This window comes from Grampus griseus, assembly GCF_964374135.1.
Source record: "Grampus griseus genome assembly, chromosome: 12".
Lineage (NCBI taxonomy): Eukaryota > Metazoa > Chordata > Mammalia > Artiodactyla > Delphinidae > Grampus > Grampus griseus.
In genome coordinates this window covers 41,742,521-41,768,198 of record NC_139006.1, presented here as the reverse complement: position 1 = coordinate 41,768,198, position 25,678 = coordinate 41,742,521, and the positions used below count along the sequence as shown (strand labels likewise).

Genomic DNA, 25,678 nt, shown 5'->3' with positions numbered 1-25,678 from the left:
AGTATGTAAACTGTGAAGCGGAATTCATAGTAGCTTAAAATCAGAGTTGTACAGATTCTGTAGAGACTGGCTTCTTATCTAACGTTCCTGGAAAAAAGTTTGCAACAAATCCACTTTTGTACTATATTAGTAGGTTCTAATGCTACTGACCTGCTGGTCACTTGAATGTCTTTCATTAAAAGAACGCCACACTCCAGCAGTGGTGGCCTGTGGCCCATTGGCCAGCAGACAAAACTAAGCAATTAAGCACATCCTTCAGGACTCCAGGTTTCTTTTATGGCGTATTTTAGGGTTTCATGGAATGTACAGTATTCTCTCCTTCCATTACTGGATAGACCGGGGGTTCTCCACCTCTTTGATCTCAGGATGCCTTGACACAAATTACTGAAGACCACAAAGGGCTTTGATCTATGTGGGTTACTATCTGTTGATATCTTCCATATTAGAAATCAAAATTGAGAAATGTTTTAAACGCAAAAATACACAAATAAACAATTCTACTAGCTGTTGGAGAAATTATACCTTCCAATGTCAAGTAGCCCCTAGAAGATACCACTGTACACTCATGAGGTAATGAGAGTATAAAGGGCAAACATTGTCTTAATGTTATTGTGAAACTAGTCTTGACCTAACAGACTCCCTGAGAGGATCTAGGACATCCCCGGAGGTCCCCCAGCCACACTAGGAACTGCTGGTATAGAAGACATAGTACCGAACACAAAACTGTTTCTGAGTCCTTAAGACCTTATGAGGTCAAACATCTCTCAAAACATTTCTGACTCATTCATTCAAATTGTGATCTGGGCCCAAATAAGACTTCTTTCATAATCTGAAGCTGTAGCCTTATTTTTCCAATCCCACAACTCAGAATCATACATATTTGGCCTTGATGTGAATACTCAGGCTTAAAATGTACATCATTCCTTTGATAAGAACAGTATTTATAGTTAATATGTGATAATCATTACAGCTAATATCCACAGTCATTGAAATATCTATGTAGGTCTGTTTTCTTAAATCCCTAGTAATAACAATGGCTTTTAGTTTCAATACATTAAGAAAAATGGATCAGAGTTAACTTTACTTCTAGTTTTGAGACCTTTCTGATTTTTATGATTTGAACTTAGAGGTTCACAGTCCTGTGCGTTTGTCTTCATTACTCACATCACTTTATACCCGTGCTTAGAGGACGGAATTAATATGACTTTTATATATTGATGATTTATTTCCTGCATAGAAAGTGGTCGGGGTAGGTATACAAAAAATACAGTTTTGTGCATTTCTAGAATAAGGGGGGGAAATCAAGTGAAATTAAGGTGACAATAGAAAATAAGATCGGTAACTAAAATAATAACAGAGTAGAAAAATGAAGCCCCTTTACCAGCCCACTGTAGTTCATGCCTCGGTATGAAAATTAATGCAGATTTTGAAATTGATCCACGTCATACCACCTGAACTCATCTACATCTTTATGCCACTAATTAGTAGTTCAGAAAGAAGGACTTTGCACAAGAGGCATTTTATAAACCAAATGCCCAAGAACTGGAGATTGGAGCTTTGAAAGCATATAGTTTATTTGGCTCTTATATCAGAGTGAGACTAATAGGGTAGGTTTAGGGTGAGCATTCAGAATTGCCCAGGAACATCACTGTGGTGTATCTTTTAATGGTGCATAAACGATTTCATGACCATAATAAGTAATTTACATTTCTTTCACTGTTTATACCCAGTTAAAAACACAAAAACATCTTTTTGAGGATAGAAGTGCTTTGTTGGATATAAAATTACACACACACACACACACACACACACACACACACACACACACACGGAGATGTGTTATTTTCATTAACATCACTTACAGTACTAGTCAGAATTCAAATAATTCCTCATAATACACTGTCCATCTTCAGGAATCAAGGACTTAGGCATTATCCTTTGACATCACAGACCACAGTTGCTTTTAGAATTAAGCAAGATGAAACCTCTGTTTCTATGGGATACTCCATCTAGGACCTGCCAGTGTGAAAGCTATTGTCTTTGCATGACCTCTAGACCTTTCTGACCAGAAGTTCTAAATGCCAGTCCAGGGATGTGTAATGTGTAACTCCTGGCAGGATATAATCTATTTCTTCTGGTAGAGTTTTCCCCCGTTCTTGCAAGGAATTTTAATATACTTCAAAGGCCACCTAGCATGCTGGTAGGGAAGATGTGCTTTGGAATAAGAGTGCATTATTTGAACTAAGTGAACATTTTGTTATTTTAAAAGCAAATGAATATGTTGACTGTTTCACATGTTTTCCTAATAGACCTCAAAACTTTTTCTGCAGAACTTAAGGAAGCTGCTTTGAGAGAAGGATAGTATGGTCCAAGAATAATATCCTACAATGCATATTTGTATCCGAAGTGGTTTATACAGGTGTGGGCAAGTGGTGTGTTTGTAAAACTCCTGTTGAATAGGCCACTTTCTTTCAATACAGTAATTACTGTTTAATTGGTGCCTCTAGAAAAACTACAATTCAGTGGCAGTGATCGAATCATCCTCTTCCAATGTGTCCCCATAGAGACTTCTCTGAGGCATCATGTTGTGAATGTAAGGGACATGGAGGGAATTCCAGCGGTGGGAAGAGGGGGAATTGGCCTACATGAACTTGAGGCTCTGAGATTCTGGTATTAAGTTCTTTTTGAGTCAAAGATTATTTTGATACTTGGCCTTCCCTTCATTAATTCATGGATGCAGTATTTTCTACATACAAAATAAAGTAGTGATTTGACATTCTGAGGGATACGCCAAGACTTTCAGCTATCGCTGAAGTTTAAATACGTAATTGTCTCTACAGCTGTTTGATTATCTTCTCAAATCACTTTCCCACCAAATCAGCCTGATTTTGATGCGTATTTTTCACACCACAGCGTCACTGTTGCTCAAGTTTTATGGTCACATTTCTGAAAGAAAAATGAATTACTGCATATGGAATGGGACATATAGGACAACAGTACAGCACTGAAATGTGGCTGCTGTGTGGCTGACTGGGTCATTCACTAACTTAGCTCCTTACCTAAACTAGCCTTTTAATAATTGTTATATAAGTTTGTGTCTCAAAGTATTAAGTAATACATGCTGAGGCATTGAAGAATCCTTGTTGGGAATCCCCTGGGTGTCCAGTGGTTAAGACTCCACACTTCCACTACAGGGGGCACGGGTTTGATCCCTGGTCAGGGAACTAAGATCCTGCAAGCCGCATGGTGAGGCCAAAAATAAAAATAAGAGGTTGAATGTATTAAAAAAAAAAAAAGTGAGCCTTTAAAAAAAAAAGAGTCCTTGTTAATGGCCAAACCACAGATACCATACTATAGACTGCTATCATCCCTATACCGTTCTGAGGTAAGAAAATATATTTATTAATTTAAAATATTTATAAAAATATAATTTTATCATTTTCAATTTACCATGGCCCCAAGCTCTCTATGACGTATCAAAAATAATTAGAAATATATAATAGTTAAGTCTACTAGAAAAGGTTTACATATGATTAACTATCATATGAGGTAATATGTGATAGATTGTTCTAAGTATTCCAAGAGAAAATGTTTATTCTCCAGCTGGGGCAATCGAGAAAGTCATCGTGTGGGAAGCATTCAAGCTGGTTTTGAAGGACGGATATGCTTCCGGTATCTGTGGATGGGAGAGAGTTAGCCATCCATAAAATCTCAAATAGTTAATGGTTATTTTCAAAATAGTTTTTATGGGTTTTTTTAAAATTTGTTTTATTTTGCTTTGATTTCTACGTAGGCAGCTTAGTACAAGGGAAAGGGCATGAAGTACAGAGAACAATCACCAGAGTTTGATTTTGGTCACTGCCGCTCACAAGCGATGGACTCTGAGCTTCCGTTTTATCATCTGTAAAATGGGCATGTAGGAGACAACAGAGCATCCTGCCCAAGCCCCAGGGTCCTGGTGAGAGTGCAGTGGAGTAGCCGATGTTGAGCCGTCAGTGCAGAGTGTAGAACAGGGAAGCACTGGGTGAGCTCTGCTTCCCGGACCCCCTCCCTCTCCCTAATGCTGACCTCAGTAAACAAAGTCAAGAGCCATCATTACTTGGAAATAAAATCTCTATCCCGGACATGTCAGATGTTTCCTTAGTTCTCTGTTCTAGTTCACTGGAACAATTTCCCAATTAATCATACCTTGACATAGTTTCATGTTAATTGGTTTCCAGGTAAAAATTCTTACTTTTAAACATTCATCTTTTTCAAAGGATTAAAGAGTCGAGCTTCTTTTTAGTTCTGGTTTTTCTTTGTAGCACGTAACTGTAAAACTAAACATTTAAATTTGCTTTCAGAAATGTATTTCAAAACAAGCTAACCCTTCTCCCCTGCCCCCCCACCTCCGAAATTAAAGATGAGTGGCCGAAACAAAGTTTTATCTTGCCCCTCCACATAAGACAAGGTAGGATCGGGGTGGAGTGTGGGGAAAGGTTTGTTTTAGTGTTAGCTTGTTTTCATATTTTTCTCGGAGTCAGGCCGAAATTCTCTTTTGCAAACAAGAGGAGTGGAAAAGTGTGTCTTACTGCTCACAGCACATCTATAAGAAGTGTCTCTAAAACTATTGCCCCTCATAACTCATCTTCTTCTCACAACTTTTCTATATTTTTCAATTGTTTTGTTTTTATTTCTAACAGAACTTGAAATTCCTTTCATTATCCCCACTCCAGCTGTAAGACTGTAAACCCTGTCCTGCCTTGTGCCTTATCACGTGGTCTCCCTTTGGGACCCTCAGACTGGAACGATTTGCCCATCACCATGTCTGGGCCTGCCACAGCCGGGTTACATATTGACAGTCATGTGGTGGGGTGTGCTTCCTGCCTCTTCCTAGGTGGTCTGTGCCCCATACCTTAGTTCTCCACTGCCACCGATCCACTGGACCTCTGTGTATCTCCTGTTCTTGGGGCTGAATTCGCAGTCCTTAAACGCATCGTACGGACTCAGAGGGCTGCAGGAGTATAAACTGTATCAAGGGAACATGTGGCTCTGGAACTGGTCCGCTTCTACTCCGCCTCATTTCTCTGCTTTGTGGGCCTTCGGGGCTTTTGAAATAAACTGGTGCTACGGCAGCTTCCACTTAATTTGCTCAGTGGTTAAATTGATCTATCTCTTTTATTTGATCAGATCTCCGGGAACTGAATCGTTTGCATTGATTTATTGATTGGATCTATGTTTTCACCATTACTTGTGATCACTTTCAGCTGTTAATATTGGATAATTCAATCAGGATTGATTGGCCTTACCACTGAAGGCAGAAAGTTGATCATATAGGACAAAGAAATAGGGCACGGCTCACCTCAGTTTGACTGTTAGTCTCTCTCTCACCCCCTTCCTCCCTCCCTGCACCTTCTCTCTTCCTAACATGTAAGCAGTAGTAAAAAAAAAAAACCTATCAAAGCTGCCCTTTTTCTTGAGCAAAGAAGGGAGTTTAAAATTTTATAGCATTCATATGCATCTAAAGATGAAGTAGCTTTATTTTGCTTTTTAATAAAACTGCACTTAGAAATTAGGCAAGCATACGGAAAGATAAGCACGATTATCACAATGAACTCACTGGGACTACATGAGTAAATGAGTTTTCAATTACCCGTTTTGTACCAATAAATCCCTAATCCGTGTGTGCATGCTTGGGGGCACAACCTGGGCTCACCTTTTTCTAGATTTGGCCCTCACTGCTTCACCATGTGTCCTACCAGTCACATTTTCAAGAGGAGTCAAGTGGGTAATAGGACCGAAGGAGGGACAACAGAGGTATTTGCATTAAGCGAAAACCACGTTATTTACATTGAATCATTTCTACAGCACCCCAGCTCAGTTTTTAAAAATTCTCCATCCATTAATTCCTTAATGTTCATATCGATGGCTGGTTTTCGCTATTAAGAGATGGAACACCACCTCCCCGTTCTAGGACTCATTCCCTTCTCCAACAGCCCTGTTGTTAGCGATCTGCCATTACATTATTTTTTTGTCTGGCCCAGAGTTGACGACAGATGGCCATCTCCGAACTGCCATCAGTGCGACCTTATGGAGCATTCAGCTAGTGTGTACTGAAGAGCACTGCGGCCACTGCTGCAACTCCCTCCCCTCCCCCACCCCCTGGAAATGTTCATCACCTCTGCCACATTCCGCTTTGGCTGGGCTCTGCTGGCTCTGCCGGCTCCTGTGTCACCAAGACAGCCTGCTGCCACAGCGCCGGAAGATCTGCCTCTGTTAGGAGCGAGAAACTGCGGGCACAGTCGTCCTGCAAAGACAGCACTCTGTCTCAGCACCTTTGCAGGCAGATCCTTGGGCGAGAGCTGGGCCTCCACATTTCTAGAACATTCTGCAATCCAGGGAGGCACGTTGAAGTCCCCCGTGTGTTCCTGTTTTAGATGTTTGCTCTACGCATGGATCAGTCTTCTCACATTAGCAGAGACACAATGCCAAGAATAGACTCTTTGTGTTTACAAACTTCGATCGGACTCTTGGAAAACACCACTTCCATATCCACCTGCTGTGGCAGTTAGAGTTAGAGAGAAGGTAGTCATGGGCTTCAACGCTCAATCCCCTGAAATGGGCAAAGAATCCACTCCAGCATCCTCTGACCCGTCGATGTGGCAATCCCTTGGCCAGCAGCATGTGGCAATCCCTTGGCCAGCCGCATGAAGTGAGCTGTTGGTGCACGTTTGGAGAAAGATTGATAGGTTGTCCTTCACTGAGTTTGCTAAGGCCAGGCGGCTTCAGAGCCATGCGTGTATTTTCAGAGGAATTCACATTTGTATCCTTTATTGTTATATTTGCAGCGAATCTACAGCTCGTAGCAGGCTCTGCCCTGCAGCTATGAAGGAGTGAGTTCCCCTCATTGGGGAGAGAGCAGTGTTCTGTGAAAGCCTGAGATGTGGCGGGTGAGATGAATAGTGCTTAAAAGCGGTGCTCGCGGTGCTGTCATCTAGAACAGCAACTCCGAAGCTTTAAACGGGAGTGAAAGGCAGGGTAAACGAGTCCTTTAAAAGTGGTGAAATTTTAAACTGCCTAAAATAACAGGCCTCCTTCATTGATAACTTCATCGAGGGAGGGAGGGAGGGTATGGGGGAGGTCACTGGGCAGGAACCGCTTTCCCGTAAGAGGAGGGCAAAGTTTGCAAAGGGGAGGCTTTTCCCTTGTACCCAGCGTGTCTGGGAGGCTGGCATCTTTCTTTCGTGCCCTCCTTTTGCTTTGATGCGGCCCCTCAGATGGCAGAAGACCATCTCTCGCCGGAAACCCGAATCGCCCATAAAAGGTTTCCTTTTTCACTTTGCCAAAACTTAATTTTATAATTATCTGACTTACAGCACTGGGCACAGCTGCTGAGTTTGTGTGCCTTCTAGACAAATAAAAGGCTACCGTGATACTATCAAATATCAGCAGTATGCTGAGCTGTGCTTGGAGTTTATAAGGGTGAAAGGTGATTGTGCAGGAAAATAGAACAGTCTATTTGCCGTGAGCCGGGCACTAAGACCTCATCCCCATACTCAGTTATAATTCATGACAGTACTGGTGGGAAGCCCTCGTCCCTCTGTGGAGTTAATGCATCTCCACTGAAGCCTGCTGCGAGCACCCTGCATCCCCGCCCACCATCTGTGCCTTCGCTTGCAAGCCCCCCCCACCACTCCTCTCTCTCTCTCTCTCTCTCTCTCTCTCTGTTACTCACTCTTTCCTGAGATCTCCTGGTATTGATATTGTCAGGCGACTAACTAACTGCTTTGTAAAAGTGGCTCTCCAAAACGGGCTTGTCGTTTAACTAGGGGAAGAGCTGGAAGGAACGCATTACATTTAGAAAATGTCGATTAGAAAATGGGCAGGGAAGCAGCAATGGCCTTAAACCAATCGCAGACTCTGGGAGCCAAGGATGCCCTGCCGATTACCGATTAGTACGAGGCACCTGTGGTCCGTGGTGAGAGACCAGGGATGCAACACAAGGTGGACATTATGACTCAGGTTAATCCTGTTCTGAACCAGAGTTCAGAGTCCGGAGTCGAATCTGAGAAATGTTTGCCCCCTCTATCCAGGGGCTTGGACCAGCTGGTGGCGTGAGCACCAACCCAGTCCCCACAGACTGGCCCCTCTGTGATGTGATGCTACCCACTCTGGGAACCAGAGCTGGTTGCCTCAGGGCTACCTAAAGCCTCTGCTCAAAATGATCAGGCCCTGGGCTTTACAGAACGCCACCTAAAATAGCCGCGGTCATCTGTGTGGTGTGAGCCATCTTCTGAAGCGGAATGAGCAGGGGTTGCCGAACTTCCAAACTCGCTGCAGCCTGGAGCCAGCAGTGGTTTGCTCCCACCCTGTTCCAGCCCCTCGTGCCCCTGCCTCCCTGCTCCCCTCCCCGCTTCTTCCCACTCCCCACTCTGCTGGGAGCCCAGAGGGTGATGGGGCAGGAGGACAGTGTGGGTTCAAACAAAAGATGACCCTGCACCTCCTCGAGCATGGCTGAAGCAAGATTAATGTGTAATGTTTCACAATATGTGCTCTTAACAGAGTCCATTGTTAGTCCTCCTTGAATAAGATAAATCAAATCCAGGCCTGGGACACCAGTATATGAATTTAACAGATGTGATGCCATAGGGAAACTACTGTGTTATAAACTGCAGAAATGGCCTTTTTCTACTCCAGACTCGGGCTTATTCCAAAGAGCCTTCAGAGCTCCAGTGGTGAGGTGAGAGGTCACCCACTAAGACAGTAGCACCCACACTGTAATTCAGCCTTGTGTGTAATTGGTTCAGAATCTCATCCTGGCGTCTGGCTGGTATTCGTCCCGTCATCTCGCTCACCCTCCAAAGGAGAAGTAGGGCAGGGATGGCTGTACTCCATGTCCAGGTTTTCTTGGGTGAAAGATCACTTGGAGATGACAAAGCTGAGTAGTCAGCCTGAAATCCTGGTTGGTATTTTATTAATTTTGCACCAAGATAAATCCTGAAATTCTGACAAACTCCATGACAGGTGAAATTCCTTCTTGCAGAATCTGCTCAGCAAGAGGCTGCTCATTTCGTTCTGTTCCGAGGCAGGCAACAGGAGGGCAGCTTTCTAATCAGCCCTCAAAGGACCCCCAGCCGCCCCAGAGTCTCGGGCTGATTGAATAACTCCTGGGCCTCTTCCCCTAGGCCTCCATCAGCGGGAGTCCTGTGGAAAGCAATCTCCCGCAGACTGGCACTGAAGAGAGCTTTAAACCACCATTTTCTGCTCTCCCGAGGAGCCTGGAGTACTAAAAGATAGATGGACTGCAGATATTTTATGAGAAACTGTCAGAAGAAGAGCAGAGTAAATGTTTTTTTTCTTCTTCTTTGAGTCACACACTACATCACTGTTGAATTTCTCCCAGAATCTTTTACATTGAAAGTAAGAAATTAATTGGTTGCTAACCTTTCATTCCCCCTCCCTTCTTCCTCGTTGTCTTCCTCCTTTTTTCTTTTCTTAAATATCCACACAGAGGCCCTTTGCTTAACCACAGTTGCAGAAAATCAGTACCATTTGCAATGAAATATTTATAATGACAGAATGAAAAATTGGATTCATTTTCTGGACTGTAGCCGAACAGTCTGCAACTTTGCGCAGTATTGTTAGGCATCCCTCCTTCCTCCCTTTCATTGGAAGCTTTTTCGAAAACAGGCCACATGTACACTTACCTATGCTTTGGAGGGATGCCTACCAAAACACAGAACCCGTTTCTGGGCTGTTTTTAAAAACAGAGGAGAAAAGAGCATATTTTCGTCTGTGTTGCCATGTGGGGGGCACTCAGCTGTGGCCCATAAAGAGGTAGAGAGGATGTGAACCCCGTCAAAAGAAGGAGCGTTGGCGCTGTGAAGGAGAAGCTGGGAGAAGTTTACAAGGAATCCAGGAGCCAGTCTGGTCTGCGCTCCGGAGCGGAGTACAAATGGCACCCAGCAGGCCATAGAGTCTCGGGGCAGGTTTATAAGGGAAATGGGAAGGCACAACAGAGGTGTATCAATAGACATTGATATATCAGAGCTCACCTTCTTTTCTCCCTTTCGCGTTTGCTGCCGTAGGCTTTCCTCCCACGTGACCTCATATTCAGAGCTGCCTTCTTTCGAACGAGGGTTGGCTACTGCATTTTTTTTTCCGAAGATGAAAGACAAAAGGAGTTTGCTAGGACGGTGCAGCGTTGCATTGCAAACAAGCCCGTCTCACGAGTGCAGGGCCGCCACAAGGCGTTCTTGCTTCCTACACGACTTGATTACATCTGCAGCAAGATGCCTGTGAAGTACATTTCAGTCTCCCAAATAAGTTTTCGCTTACCACTGCACAGACGGGCCCAAAGAGCCGGCCCACGTCTCCTCCCTCCATTGTCGGACTATGACAGAGCTTACATCCGCACTCCCACTCCGGGACCTGCTCAGGCTCCCAGGCCAGCCCTCTGACTTAACCTTTCATCTGGTCCCTTGTGAAGCCCTGGGTTTAAGTAGTTAGGGTTGTTTTCTTTTGGTGGTTTTTTTCCAAAGCGAGAACAGTTCCAGCAGACTTGAGCATGAGTTAAAAACAGCCAAACTCAAACCTGCAGGTTTTGCTCACTGAATTTGCATCCTGCATTGCCAACTCCACAAGATCAATAATCCATATTTTAGTGTATAATAAAGGCTGCCTGTAATTGAATTAGCTCATTCATTCCATCTGATTAGCCCTGTTTTATTCATGGAGCGGAAAAATAATACAAGCTTACCTTCTCCAACATATCGCATGATGTGAATGTAAAAGAGCCTTCAGCACTGTAAAACAAATTTATAAAGATGGAGAGTTAATTTCAGTCTTTGTTTATCCTAGGAATAGGAATAATACAAAACACATCATGCTGCATTTTTGTGGTGATAACTTTAACATTCACATCTACTGTGTCAGTCTGTCCTCCAGTCAGCCTGGCATGAATATCCTATAATAGGTCTCTCTTCTTACCAAAAGCAAGAACGCCTCCTCAGTTCTGAAGGACAGCTGGGATAAACAGTCTTCTGGTATTCGCCTTGGAGAAATCCGCCTTAAGAGATTTCACCCTAAGGTCATTACCTCTTATCCATCCATGGATTACCATTTGCAAGCTTTGTGATTGCCTACTTTCTTCTCTTTGAAGCAAAATCTTAGCACACGTTTGGACCTGGGTGATGAGAAACACTGAACAGGAAAGGAGTTCTTCATCATTGGGACCCCAGGCTCTCAATGCATAGACCAATTTGTGTGTGATGCATACTTGCACAGGGGCTTGGAGGTTTTGTACAGGTTTCTAGGTTTGTCTTTTCATTGCATCCAAAAAGAAAAAAAATGATTTGGAGAAATGCTGACAGTTCAGCATGAAATGATGTGTGTTCTGACACAAACTGCATTGTAGCTTAGGAATCTAGCCTGAAGTTCTTTTACTGTGGCATTTCTTTGATTCAGGGGAGAAAAAGAATTTTCTTTAAAAGTGTGTGTTTTAGGATGTGACAATCACTTTTCTCCATTGCCGTGCATGAATTCAGCAGAATGTTTCCACTTAACCCTTATTATTGCTGGCTTTCTGGAGGACCGAGGGTAAGGAGAAAAAAATGTTTTTGCATTAGTTTTTCAACAACTTAGGTGAGTTTGAAATATATACCCAAGTAAATGGGGACTGTAATCGTGGCACGTTCAGAATCAATCTTTTCTGCAGACCAGGAAAGGAGCACTGAATAGCATTCATTTAGGTACTGCCAGATGTATTTCTGCAAGGGGCGTGCCTTGCCGAACCGCTTTGGATGATTTTAAGTGTTATTAAGCAGACTTAACAGGGGCAGCTGGCCCTCAGGATAGAAGTAAAGGACCATGGCACAGAAATCCTTGGTGGAGGAAAGTTCCAGGGCAAACCCATCCTCAGAAGGAGAAGCGCCCAAATGCAGACTGGATTTGAATATCTGAGTTAACAACTCTGGGAATATTTCTCTTCCTCTTGGCCAGCTCCTTCTATGTTGTGGCTGGTTTGCATTTGTGTTTGAAGTACCAGGCGGTTTAATGAAGTTATTCTTTTATAAATTTTGCAACACTGAAGCAAGCATGAGGGCTTTAAATTAGAATAAGTGCCACTTCTGTGTGGCAGGTTCCTTTGAGGACTGATTAGAAAGAGGCCTCCTGCCGCCCAGTCCTTTCTGCCCGGCAGCGGCGTTGGTGCGTGGGCTTGTTTACAGCTCACCTTTGAATTTGCACGAGAGAGCGAGCGTACACCATGCCTGCTGCCTGGGCCTCTGTTAGCGGAAGCTGTCTTCCTTTCCAGGATCATGTTAAATACTTCACTTTAAGGACTTATTTTTTTAATTATATTGCTTTATTGTAATGAATTAAAATTAACTTGGAGCAGCAAATTATCTAAGGATGTGAGGGTTATAGATTACTGTCACCATAGCTACAGCTTTGTCGGGGGGGAACTCAAGGGCTGTCTTTCTAGAAGCTCAGTGCACCATGAGGGGTGAGGAGACTGTTCCACAGAGACCGAGAAGCAGCGTCAGAAAAGATGCCCAGGAAATGGGAAGAGAACGGGAGTTTAACGTGTGGGTTTATGAAGCGAATAAAGGCTCTTCTTGGCCAGAGTGGTGGGCAGCTCTGCCGTTTTAAGACCTGAAAGCTTCTGGGACAAGAAGAGATGAGGCACAAGAGGGAATCCAAGTGTATGTTAAGACCCAACAAGGTTCCATGTAGAATAAGGGATGCACTTGGCATTCCTGATTCCCTCTCTTCCTGCCTGTGTGCACTGGCTAACAGACGGGTGATTTCAGGGGACGCGAGGCAGGACATTATTAAAGAAATGGGCTTGAAGCTTTCTGCAGGACACAAAACATGCAAGGGGGAGGGAAAGGAAAGAGAGCAAGCCAGGAAAAAAGCACCAAACTTAAGTACAGAATTATTTCTCTTCTCTCCAAACCGGGATTATTTTTTTTTTTTAATTGAAAGTGAGAGACACCCAAATGGAATTGGGCTTGTGAAATATTCGCATTTTAAAAGGACTTTCTTAGAATTTAAAGCGAGGCCTACTTGGGGCTCCTTCTGATTGCATTCTCCATGCAGGAATATGAGCCCTGGGGGACTTCCCCCAAAGATCAAAGGCAGACACCAGGGATTTTACCTGTAGAACCCATGCAGGAATGTACCTCTCTCCCGGCTCCACAGCACACACTCATGCCAACATCCAGCATAGGCACGAGTGTACACACATGCACATGTGCACACACACACTCATCCTTCTGCCGTTTCATTATGGAAATTTTGGAAACCAACATATCGTCTTTTCACAGTTCTATTCTTTGTATGTATATTTACTAGAGCAAACGCCCTAGTAGACAAGCATTCGGTTGCCTATGGTGGGGAAAGGTTGTTTTCTGTTATTCTTCATGATTTATAACATGTTGACTTACTCTTACTGTGAGTTTACCTCCTAGAGAGTGTGGCAGTGTTTTTACTAAAAGAAATAATACACTACAAGGAAGTGGCATTTCTTTTGCTCTTTGCCCAAGTTCAATAAACTATTCTTCATAATTATTGGGAATTGGTTGAAGGGAATCCTTGTCCATATCAAGTGGAAAAGCAGGAAGAGTTCGTGCTTCCTCCCCCTCCCTAGAAAGGTTACCCTTTGAATATAAATTACTATGCCTTGTGCTTCTCCCATTCTAATCAGATGACCTTTTGAGTCCGGCGGACAGAGTTTAAATCCTAAGCCTGCCAGTCAGTTTTTACATCAATGCCCTGTTCCAACAGCTTTCAGGTACATAACTTTCAATGGATTTCAAAAACAGACGTGAAGTAAGTCATGCAGGCGGAATCTTGCTGCTGATGGTCAGGCAACCTAACTTGACTGCAAGATCTTGGGCCAAGTAATGTGACGATGGGTAATTTCACTAACTAAACCCTTTACAAAAAACCTTCTGGGATTCAAAGTCTAAGAGAAAAGGGAGGAGCAGGAAATGTGTAATGTTTGCAAGAGGACAGTTCTGAGCAATTATCAATTTAAGCTCCCATTATTTGCTGCTAATTACTACACGAGGCTGTTAAATATTTAGCAGAAGTTTGTTTAATTGTGTTTGACTTGGGATGGGGCGGGGGGCTTGAATATGACTTGAGCACCATGAGTCAGTGTGTACACCCAGAGCCAGGCAGAGAGGAAATTTGCATTCACCCAAGATGAACACATTTCAGTGTCAGCCAAGCCTTCTTTTTCCTTCATTCCACAGATTTATCTTTAAGGTATCTACAATTAGAGCACGAAGAAGGGGCACTGTTCACGGATGTAAAATTGGAAGGAGGTCATTCTTAACCTGGTTTACAGGTGTTCTAGTTTAGAAAGCACCAGTGTGATAAATTAAACATTACAGGGGGAAAAATTAAAGCTTAGCAACAACTGGCACATGGACACATCTGTCTGTGAAGCACTGACTTAATCCCTGAATATCTTATTAGACTGTATTGCCTATCAAAGCCTTCTGTCCCACAATGCGCTGGATCCTGCAATTCTAGAATCTGAGCAGAATCTTTAAGCTCTGGCCTCTCTTTCATTTTTGCTGGCTCTCTGCAATTTGATTTAAATTTTCCGTTGCCTCCATGCGTGTAAACAGGTAGCTCAACTCATTATTCTCTTTTAGAAATAAACTTTGTACTTTTAATGTATTTCCCAGTGGCTATTTTGCTCTTTTTAACCTATTCTTCTAATTCGGCACCTTTTTTTTTCTTTTTCCTCAATGTAGTGGATAGTGCATGCTCCTGTCAGTTCAAAGAAGGGAAATTTCAAGCCTGTTCCATATGCAAAACAGATAGGGGTCAGGTAGCGACTGAAATTTTACTACCATTTCTTTTCATGTATTTTATTTATTTATTTATTTATTTTTAATTAATTAATTAATTTAAATTTTGGGCCACGCTGTGTGGCTTGCAGGATTTTAGTTCCCCAACCAGGGATCGAACCTGCACCCTTGGCAGTGAAAGCAGAGTCCTAACCACTGGGCCACTAGGGAATCCCCTTTACTACCATTTTTAGGCTCGTAATGAGAAATGAAATGGTTACGAAGTTCACATCGTCATGTATGACCCATCATCAGTATTTGTCCTTTTGAAGCTGGTGGACCAGCGTGGCTTGTTCTATTTCTCTGAAGTGTTTAATTGTCAAAATACTAAACATTGCTCTACATTAGCAATTTGGACATGGCATTCCTTTAAAAATTAGTCTTTGCTTAGGCTTCTGAAGACTCACATTAGACTAAGGCTAGGCTGGCTTTAGGTAGGTATTCTCAAGATATCGTTCACCACCATTGGCTTTCCCAGCTTGGTTTGCTGTTGTAAACAAAAGAGCACCTGTGGTGAAAATAGGCTCTGTTTGAAGTGACCCCTACCTCCCTGCCCAGCCTCACGGATCTTCAGGCCCACAGGGACCAGTACCCTGCCCTCGGCCACTCTCAGCCTGGCTCCTGCTTGGTCTCTCCCCCTGGAGCCCGTCACCCTCTTCTAACCTCCCACTCCAGCACCGGGCAAGTGCGACTCCTCTGAGAACTAAGCCCAGGAGGTGAGGCGCCCTTTCTCTGTGGCCCATGGCACCGTGTCCTCCTGTCCCTGGTGAATGCCCTGACGGTGAGCGGCTGTAGTCTCTGCAGCCAGCCCAGCCCGGGGATGAGAACATAGCGACCTGAACCGCTCGACAATTGCTTCTTCCCACAAGCCAGCTCAGCCGCTGCAGTGGCTGTAAGACCTTGAGAGTTGGCTTAAACTCTCTGGGACTTAATTTCCTCACCTATAAAATGAGATGTTGGAACAGATGCTGCTAGAACTCTCCCAGCTCTGAAACCATTTCTTTTTTATTCTGAAGTATCACTTACAGGTCTTGTTGGCTCGACCAGCAAATGAGGGATGATGGCTTTGCGTTTCGTTCAGAGTAGGGAATGGTTTCCATAGCCTAAATAGTAATTTCCAGATTTTAATATTTGGGTCCCTTTATACTTATTAGATTGTAAATATTTCTAAAGCAGCACTGATTAAGTGCCACTAAAATGTGCCACCTTTGTTCATTGATGGTACATGGAAGGTCTTAGTAAACTGCTGAATGAGTGGACATTTTTGGAGAGATGATTATTTATACAGGCAATGCCATTTATTATCTATCTCGAAGAATCCTTTCCCTGACTTCTCAGCAAATGCCCATTCTCACCATTGACCATCTTTTTAAATGCCATGCCATAGTTCCATGTGGCATATATGTGTCCCTCTTGCTGTCCCTTTTTTTTTTTTTTTGTAATTTGACGGGGGGAGATAGCTCTGAGACTGAAGACTAGGTCGCATCCTCAAGCAGGCGCGGCAAGCTCAACGTGTTTTCAAAACACTGGAAGCAGTGGGCCTCACCTGGGGATGATTTTTCCCCCAGGGGCTATGTGGCAAGGTCTAGAGATTTCTGGCTGTCACGACTGGGAAGGTGCCCCTGGCATGTTGTTGACAGAGGCCAGGGATGCTGCTAACATCCTACTGGGCACAGGGCAGACCCCTAGAGCCAAGACTAGTCCCCCTCGACATTCCAGTACTGCTGCGGTTGGGAAACCTGGTCCCACTGGCCTTCTAGAATCTATTTAATTTGTAGGCATCTCTCTCTAGAACAAAGCAGTTGAATGACATATTTTGTATAATGACTAAGAAATAGCTTACTGGATTGTGTTTTTGGTTTCTCTGGGTGCGATAGAAGAACTTTATACTACAGATACATGGTCAAGCCTTCTGAACATAAACTCATAAACATGCCAGTGTCCACATGCTTCAGAGTTACCTCAGCCCAACCTTTTCTAGGCATATTTAGCATGAATGTCCAAAGAACAGCAAATACAAAAAAAGTCCTTCAGTGAGGTTTATTAGAATGTGAAATTGTTTCCTATGGGAGGTGTGATAGAAGCTTCATTGCCAAAAGCATTTAAAACTAGCCTAGAGTGTGAACTTTATAAAACAATTTTTGTCCAACAAGGGGACAAACTAAATAACCTAATAGTCCTTTTCCTTAATATCGTGTATTTTTCTGATCACTTGTGATGATACCATTTCACCTTTTGCTTTAATACAGCTTAGTGTCATCCAGAAAATGCTTTGAGATGTCAGGCCAAGCCCATGTGAACTGTTAAATGTCGAAAGAAAATGCATCAGTGTCTCTCTAAGTTCGTAGTGATGACATTACCATATGAAAAAATAAAAAGGGAAATTCTGTCAGGGCAAACATGATCATAAATGCAACATCCATGGCATTAAAGAGAGGGGCAAAAGCATATCGTGACAGACGGTTTGGGAAATCCCATTGCTGTTTATCAAAATAAGTGTAGAACCTCATTTTAGTGAATCCTGCCAAAGTAAAAATCGTGAGTCAGCCAGCCACCCTGGTCATGAACATCCATCATGTGAATATGTCTTTTAGACTGTCAGAGCACTTTGGGAAATACTATACATTTGTCTTTGAAGAACATTCATTAAAATGTATCTCACCAAAATGCACGTACCCACATATATGTTCCTGACGTTTGCCAGGTAGGGCCCATAAAGACGCAATTACCCCAAACTTCTCCAGCTAAGACGTATATGATTTGTAGACAAGGGAAACTTTGGGGTGGTAGAACGGGGTCTAACTGGTATTTTGGATGGTTTGGGTGATTTTTAGAACATTCTAACAGTACTTCCAAAGCTGAAGCAATTCACTTTTAATTAATTTAAAAGTATGAGTACTTCGGTAGTCATGTGGACTTGGAAAATGTTAATTTATTGCCTTCACATCCTGTTAACCTTATCAAGACAAAGGCTACTCTTCGCCATTGTATTTTTTTCTCTAACCTATGGGGGAGATCACCCAGTATCCTCTCTCCATTAGCTAGATACACTCCTAAAGCTGTTTTACTAGCAAAAGAACTTGGGAATGAAAAAAAGAGAGAGGGTGGAAATGTAAAAATCTTGATTAGAAAGTATAATTTAATAGAACATGTATTGAACCAAATGTATTGATTAATGTAGAAGATATAGTACTTATATTGATTCAAACCCGAGATTTAGTACTAAAAGCTCTAAGCCAAAAAGCTGCTGCAGATTTGCTACAAAAGTCAGTTTAATGCTGTCCTTGAGAGCGCCTTCACAAAGAAATTCTTCTAATGTTTGAGGACTAGGTAGAATGCGGTATATGTCAGTTTGATCCCGGAGGGTTTTATTTTGTACTCTAATAGCTGTTACGAGCCTACATTATATCCAAGGAGTAATTTTCCTTAGGGGTGCCCGGCTCGCTTTGTGTCAATATTCTAGCATTTTAAGTCACGTACAGTATATGCTTCTGGGAACAGGGAAGGAGCCAGCCAGACTCATAATGGTCTGCATTCATTAATAAAGGCAGAAGCTTCTGTCCCTCCACTGCCCGCTACGGGGATGCCTCTTTGGCCTTCAGGGACCCGTGCAGACACATTTAAAGAAAGCTTTATTTTGAGTGGGCAGGAGATAAAATGTAGGACTCGCAGGCATCTCCTAAGTCAGCTATATGCCCGAGCACAGGGTGACCTTAATGGGTCAAAGAAGAATGCAGGTCAAAAGACTTATTATCCAGGCTGTTGGAAACCAATTGCTTGTGTTTAAAAAAATAAATAAAAAATTAAAAAAAAAAAAAGCAGTAGTGCTTAAAGGTGAACGATAATGTAGAATGCTGTTTGCAGCCTGTAACTGCACGACTGTATGTGTACTGGGATATGCTTCTAGAAAAATGAAAGCACGCAGGCTATCCATAGTGCTTACAGATAAAGGTCCAGCCCTCGTGATAAAAGGAAGGGTAATATAATTAGTTAATCAGTGATGATTGATTACGGATGTGTGCGTTCTTCAACTAAAGAAAAAACAACATGCTGCCATGGTGCTGTCACCATCTGTTGAAAGAAACAGCCACATTTAATCCTTCTGTGTCTTTTATTTCTTCCCGCCTCACATTGTTGCAAAGCCACAATTGCCTACTATTTCTTCTGGTTGGAAAACATCTCATTTAAATTGAATACAACTGCAGTTTAAATTCGGGATTCTAATGGCATGGTGAATTAGTGGAAAGCTTGTTATATTTTTTTTTTCATTCCTTTTTAAAATAGCATGCTGTCTCTTTTTCTTAGTTTTAAAAGCTTGTCAGAATTTGAGACAAAAGGCTATAAATACACAACTCATGGTAAAAATGATTAACATCTTTGAATCAACAAAGCTCACAAAACTTCCATTCTGACAGTTTTTATTTTTATTATCACTGCTATGTAACATTTTGCCGATACCAACAGAGGGCTACAAAGCACAGACAACGAGACGTGGTCTGTCAAAATATTGGACAAGCGAGGGCAAGCTGTGGCACCGTTTTTGGGGCTAGGGACTTAATTTTTCTACCCTGGGAAGGTAGATTCCCCCTGGCTTTCCTCCAGAGCTTAACTTCATCTTTGTTATAGGTACAGATATTCAAATTCACATCAAGATCACAGGAAAATGGGATAGTTTGGCCAAGGTGAACAGTTACAGGGGATGGTGGGTTGTTTTTTTTTTTTTAATTTAAAAATATTTTGCTTGGATTGCATTTTAAATAGGATTAAACCGTTTGACCAGTAAATGTGGTCAGCCCTCTGAAAGGAGGAGGCTGAATTAATCATGTGTTAGCGTGCCAAGCCCAAAATGAGAATTCCAGTCTTGTAAAATGAAAGGCATCTCATATTTTTAAAGAAATTCATAGTGCTAGAAGGGAATTTTTAAGGTCCTCATCTGTTTTTTAGCTTTCTAAGTCTAATTTCACATTTTAGAGAAAAAAAGATAGAACAAACTCCTTCTAAATGGGGCCCTTTTCAGTAAAGAGTGTTTCTGTTGTTGTTTTAAACCTGGCTATTAAAGTATCATACCTAGATGGATCGTCTTTTAAGCTTTAAGGTGTGTTGTGAATTTGATTTTTTTTTTAACACAAACCCCCCTCGTGTAAAACAACTGTTCATAACTGGGATTAATGGTTTGCAATTTTCGGTTACTTAGACGTGGGGTCTCCAAGAGATGGCTTTTTGCAGAGTAGAATATGGCTCTCTGTGGGATTGCAGAAGTTTTCTTCTCTTCCAACTTCCTTTTCTGTCATCACCCCCCCAGCCCGCGTCGATGTTGCACTGATGTTCTCCTCGATTATGTAAAACACTTTCCCTTCATTGGAACAGATATTTTTTCTCATAACCTGTCATTGCATTAAAGTACCTTGGGGACTGTGAATTGCTGTGTAAAATTGGTGAGATTACCCACTGCTTTGTTCTAGCGTAGTGGTTTCCTCCAGACCCAAAGAACAGAAAACTCGTAGAGGAGAAGGCTGCTTGCGCGTGGCCTGGCAGCCTTTTCTCGCCCTGCGCGTCCCCGCCTGTGCTGCAGGGGCTCAGGAAGGGCTCTGTGGTGTGGCGGGGTGTGGGGAGGAGATAGGGCAGGCACCTGCCCTCTCCTTGGGCTTAGCGCTTCTCTGGTCTACTTTTCATCTTTCCCACTCGCTTCTTGTCTCCCTTTCTGTCTGTGATTTTAAAAACACACCAAATAGGTGGAAGGCTCCCATGAAGCAACTTCTTGTTTCTCTTATCCTTGGACCTTCAGTGAAGTCTGGAGACAAACACTCCTCATCTTTCTCTCCAACCCCTAAAAACCAACCCAGTAACCTGTGCAGCTCAGACATTCCTTCCTTCCTCCAGAAGATGAAATCAGGCCATTTGTATTTTCAGTGACTCAAAGTACTGCGTGGAGGAGGGAAACAGTCACATCCCAAAGATCCTCAGAAGTGGTGAGGACAAGCCCTTGAGGACTGGATCAGAATCACCTGTTTGTTTTGTTTTCAATGCAAATATGCCCAGTTGCCACCTTGAGAATCACAGACAATGGTGAGCCAGGACTGGGAGGCCTGACCTCACTCTCAGCTGATGTGGAGAAAAAAAGAAAAAGAAGGACAAAAAGTGATCTCAATGGTATACAGGTATCTCTACACCGAGAGAACTTTCTGCCTTTACCATGTTTCATGCTAGATTTCCCATTTAGACGTGATTTGTATTACAGCTCTTTAGTTTTGTTGAATCTTGAATTTTGCAAGCCGTACCCTTGTCCTTCTCTCAAATGATATATATTTTTTTCTCTTTATGTGCAAAGCATACATCCTTTATAGTAGCAACTTCAATCTGTTGCAATAAGTGATTCATATGTGTTCATTTCTTTGCAGCTCCGAAGAGACTTGTATGGCTTTGGTTTAGGATGAAAGCATCCAAGAAACAACTGTTGCCAACTATTATGGCCAACTTGTGTTAGGTTTTTGTTCTGCAGTATCTTAATATAGGCACATAGAAGAACACAGGATAGATTGCAGTATAGCTTCCTTTATTAACCACTAAAATTCGATTGAATGTGGAATGTCTATAGTAAGCGCTTAAATATTTTTAAATAATGTTATTAAACTGATTTATGTTTTTTACTTTATGATAAAAAGTAATCACACATCCTCCTGTCAGTCAACGTTCTACCATTTAGATAACTATTGTCATAGATTCTTGTATTTATTTTCTTAATTTTTTAAATTATTAAAAAAAAAAGCACCTTTCTGTAAGATCAGGCTTGACTCTTTGAGATAGGAAAATGCATGAAAAAGTTTAGACAGTGCATTTTGAGTAATTGAACTTTTTTTTACTGTTTATAACCTCTTTGATCATAATTATGTTGATATTTAAGGGGATAGCAATGTTTCTTAGTCTCATCAGTATTTTGATTACCCTTTATGTCTACGTGTTGGTGAAAAATAATTTGCAGAAGTATTTATTTAGAATCAATACAAAGAAAAAAAGAGTTGGCATAAAACCGGTCTGCTCCTGTATGTACTTTTAGGCGAGGACTACTAAAGAAAAATTTAAAATCCAGCTTGTCTTTTACTGAATTAATAAAAATGGTATGTTTTAAATAAGGCTGAGTGAAATAACATCCTCATTATTTGCTGTCAATCTTCTTACAAAATGGGCTTAGTTTGAAATAGGGAACGGAAGACCTGGGTCCTTTTCACAAGACTCATGTCTCCTTCATTGGTGCTCTTAGCCCCAGCTGGGCAACCCTGAGAGCCAAGCCTCTGGTCCTGCATCCTTTACTCATCGGGCAGGCATTTTGCTAGTTTGGTGGGGGATGAAAAGATAACAAAGATCTCTGAGACAAAGCCCTCTGTTGCAGACTTTCCATAGCTCCTCTTTCCCTACAAGACAAAGCCTGAACTCCTTAGCCAGGTACAGAGGGCTCTTCATAATCTGGCCGCAAACTTTTCTCTATCTTTATTTCTCATCAGCATGCTTGGTTCTGGACACTTGAGAAGATTCCAACCAAACTGAACGCGTTGCAGGTCCACGAACATACCTTGCATATTCTTCTTTGCCTTTACCCACGTGGGTCTTTGGCCTGGAATGCCCGCCCTGCATCCCAAATGCCTCTTCATTCATATTCATTCATAGTATTCCAGCCTCAACTAAAATGTCACGAGTTATGTCCACTGCAAAGCCTTCCCCAAAGGCCAGGCAGGGTTAGGCGCGCATGATACTCCTATGATCATTTCTAATATAATCCCACCAGGTTGCTTTACCATCATGTGCCCACGTGACTTTCTTGAGACTGTGAACACTCTAAAGATGTGAAGGCAGGGACCGTCCTTCTCCCGTCAGTGGCCCTTGCCTAGCTTGTCAGTCGTTCAATTGGCCAGACCCGCTTTGCTGAGTGCTGCAATCCTGGGGGCTATGCCTGGTGGTGATACCAGGATGCAAGAGACGCTTGCATCTCTTGAATAAGTGAATGAAGACCAAAATTACAGACACAGGGAGAGAGCCGAAATTGCAGATAACCACGAGACCCCGGATGCGTACGATATAAGCAGGATAAAGCACAGTGGGAAATCAGAGAAGGGGGAAAGCAGTTTTAGACGGGATGAGCATGAAGTGGTAGTGTTTTGTGGTAGACCTCAAGGTTCTGATCAGAAGGGATGGGGAAGGGGGTCGACTGGGAGAGGTGGGAGAACGAGGCTCAGGGGAGGCACAGCGGAGGGAAGGTGCACATCAGGCCATCTCCAGGCGTTTGCTCCGAATGAAAGTCCCGTGGACCTGTGACCATCCCCTGTGCACGCCATAGGCCCAGGTCTGGGGCCCAGTGTTCACCCCCAGGGCCTGGCTTGTAGTTATAAGTTACCCAGGAATCCCAGTTGCCGGCTCACAATTTGGAACTGGGATGTTGGCTCAGAAAGGGGACATGCTGTGTGGATGGAGAGGAGGCCACCAGAATACAACAAGGACTGCACCCGCTGGGGACGGGGGAGGTTGCAGGCTGCTGTGATCTGCTCCTGCGCCAGGATGGGACCCAGCACCAAGCCCACCCCAAGGAGAGGGACTGAAGAAGCTTCCTGTCCTCTCTGTCAGTTGTCGGCCAGGCTGTTCTTGCCCGTAAAGTCTATATTCAGGGACAGATAGAGCCTCTGCTGTTAAGACGTTCACCTTCTAAGAGTGAGTAGAACAAAAGCATCTGTAATGAATGGAAATGATGCACAGATAAATATAAGTGTTAAAATAGTGCTACCCAGGCATTTGAAAAGACGGTCGTATCCTGATAAGAAGAGATGGTGGAAGGTAGGGCGGCGGTCTCCGGGGAAGCAAAACAGAGGCAGAGAAAGGGGAGACCCCTGGCCCCGCCCTTCCATCCTGGCTCCCACTGGGGGAGGGGAGGAGCCGGTCCCATGAGCACCGATTCATCTGGGTGCAGAAATACAGTATTTAGGTCATTATAAATCAATCAGCATTTATAGATACTTGGTTTGATGAAAATACAATCACTTAAGGTTTTTTTTTTTCCCCCTCTTTCATTACAGAATCATACGATGACCCAACACAGCAGTTAGTGCAAGCATGGTCTCTCAAGGAGAATGACTTTTGTGGCACAAAAAGGGAACATATTTTACTCTTTGCACGAAACTTTCATTGTTAATGTATATTATTCAGAAACATTGTATTGTACCATAAAACTTGTATTATCAAAACTGTTGGATGTTCATGTGTTTGAACTTTTGAGCACCGGATAGACCCCCTGTATATAAAGTGTCTCACATGTATTATGTCGTCTGATACTAAAATGGTCTTATAAAGACAAGTGGACTTGGGCCCTATTCAGGCAAGATTTTTAAAAAAATGTGAGCAAAATGGCTTAAGAGAAAGTATTTTCAAGGAAGACAGATTAAAACAACCCTGTTACACAGGAGACTATGTTTGGACTTCCTTTTCTTAACACTTAAGCCTAGAATTTCTCTTTTGGTATATCAACAGTTAAACCCAAGACTATTTTTTATTGCTGAAGATTCTTGCAAACCATGAAGAGATGTTCTCACAGAACCCCACAGCTGGATAAGGCCCGTATATATATTTGTAAGCCTTGCAATGTGACAGGTAGCATCACTATATATGCAATAGTTGTTATGTAGACTGTCAAAGAATTTTTTTTTTCCTGGATACATTTGAAGCTTTGAGTGTTCAAGGTTTTCCTTAATGATTTCACACAGCCAAATTCTTGAATCAGTTGAACTAACCTGTATGTTACTGTTATTAATGTTTACTCTGCGGTCTGAACCTGGAGATTACTGGAATTGTTTTCCAAGAGGAAATAAATTCAGTTTACCATTAGGTATGAGTGTATTTGTGTGTTTTCTTTTTCTAGTTACTCTGCCATTAAAAAAAATCTAATTGCCCGCACCCTTGGAAATGAGTTCTGCTCTTGAGAATATCCCAGGCATAACCTCAATCATATTTAAGCTTTCCACGCTGGGCCAAAAGCAGCTGGGAGGAGATTCATCACATCGCATAGGGAAGGAATCAGACCCGATGTACTTCTTCCTCTTGCAGATCCTACCAGGTCACATTGTACTGGAGGATTTTGACATCACAGATGGATGTGATGGCTGTTTTCTGCATAATTTGCAGCCCAATTCATGTCATGCTGAGCAAATCTGAACTCAAAGTAGATGGCTGCAATTTGAGAGGCAGTTTGGCTTATGTGTACTTAAGAAGCAGCTTTGTTCATTCAGAAGACAAAGCACAGAGCGGGGAGCCTGTGAGCCTCGCACTGGCACAGAGCGCAGACTCTCGGTGTGATCTCCTCCACATCAGCCACCTCCAGGCCTCAGTCCCCCAGCCCGGAGAGGTGACGCCAGCCCAGAGAAGTGACATGGCTTGGTCACAGGCCTTCACGCAGGCACGGGGTGTTGCCTGGAAGTTTGCTCACTGGTTGCTCACACCATGGCTTGCCACAAAATGGTGAATGAATAGGCACTCGAATTTCAGAGGCTTTTTTTTGGGGGGTGGGGAGAGAATAGCCATGTGTACGTTGAGTCCTAATATACATGTTTAGCCAAAATCAGTAACTATAGACCTGATATTAGTGGGCAACTTTGATCCACATCCTGCTTAAAATCCTTCACCCACTGGGACTCTTTCACCCTCTTTGAAACTCTGAGGACCTCAAGCAGCTCTTTAAACAAGCGAGAGTCTTCACAGCACTTTTTCTGATGGAGAAGCTAAAGCATGGACCGATTCACTTCATTGTGACCACCTGTCACCAGGGGAACCATGAATGAAACCCAGATACCAGCCAC

The 25,678-nt window shown here is 42.9% G+C and overlaps 1 protein-coding gene across 2 annotated transcripts in view; it reads left to right on the top strand.

The window, feature by feature from the left end:
• Nucleotides 1–24,676, top strand: part of ZNF521 (zinc finger protein 521) — a 283,784-nt gene extending 259,108 nt beyond the window's left edge. For both annotated transcript variants that reach the window (XM_082667726.1, XM_082667725.1), the window contains exon 8: nucleotides 23,906–24,676. In XM_082667726.1, coding sequence (XP_082523852.1) covers nucleotides 23,906–23,935 — 30 coding nt within the window. In that variant the 3' untranslated portion in view covers nucleotides 23,936–24,676. The remainder of the gene's footprint in view (nucleotides 1–23,905) is intronic.
• Nucleotides 24,677–25,678: the final 1,002 nt, after the last annotated feature.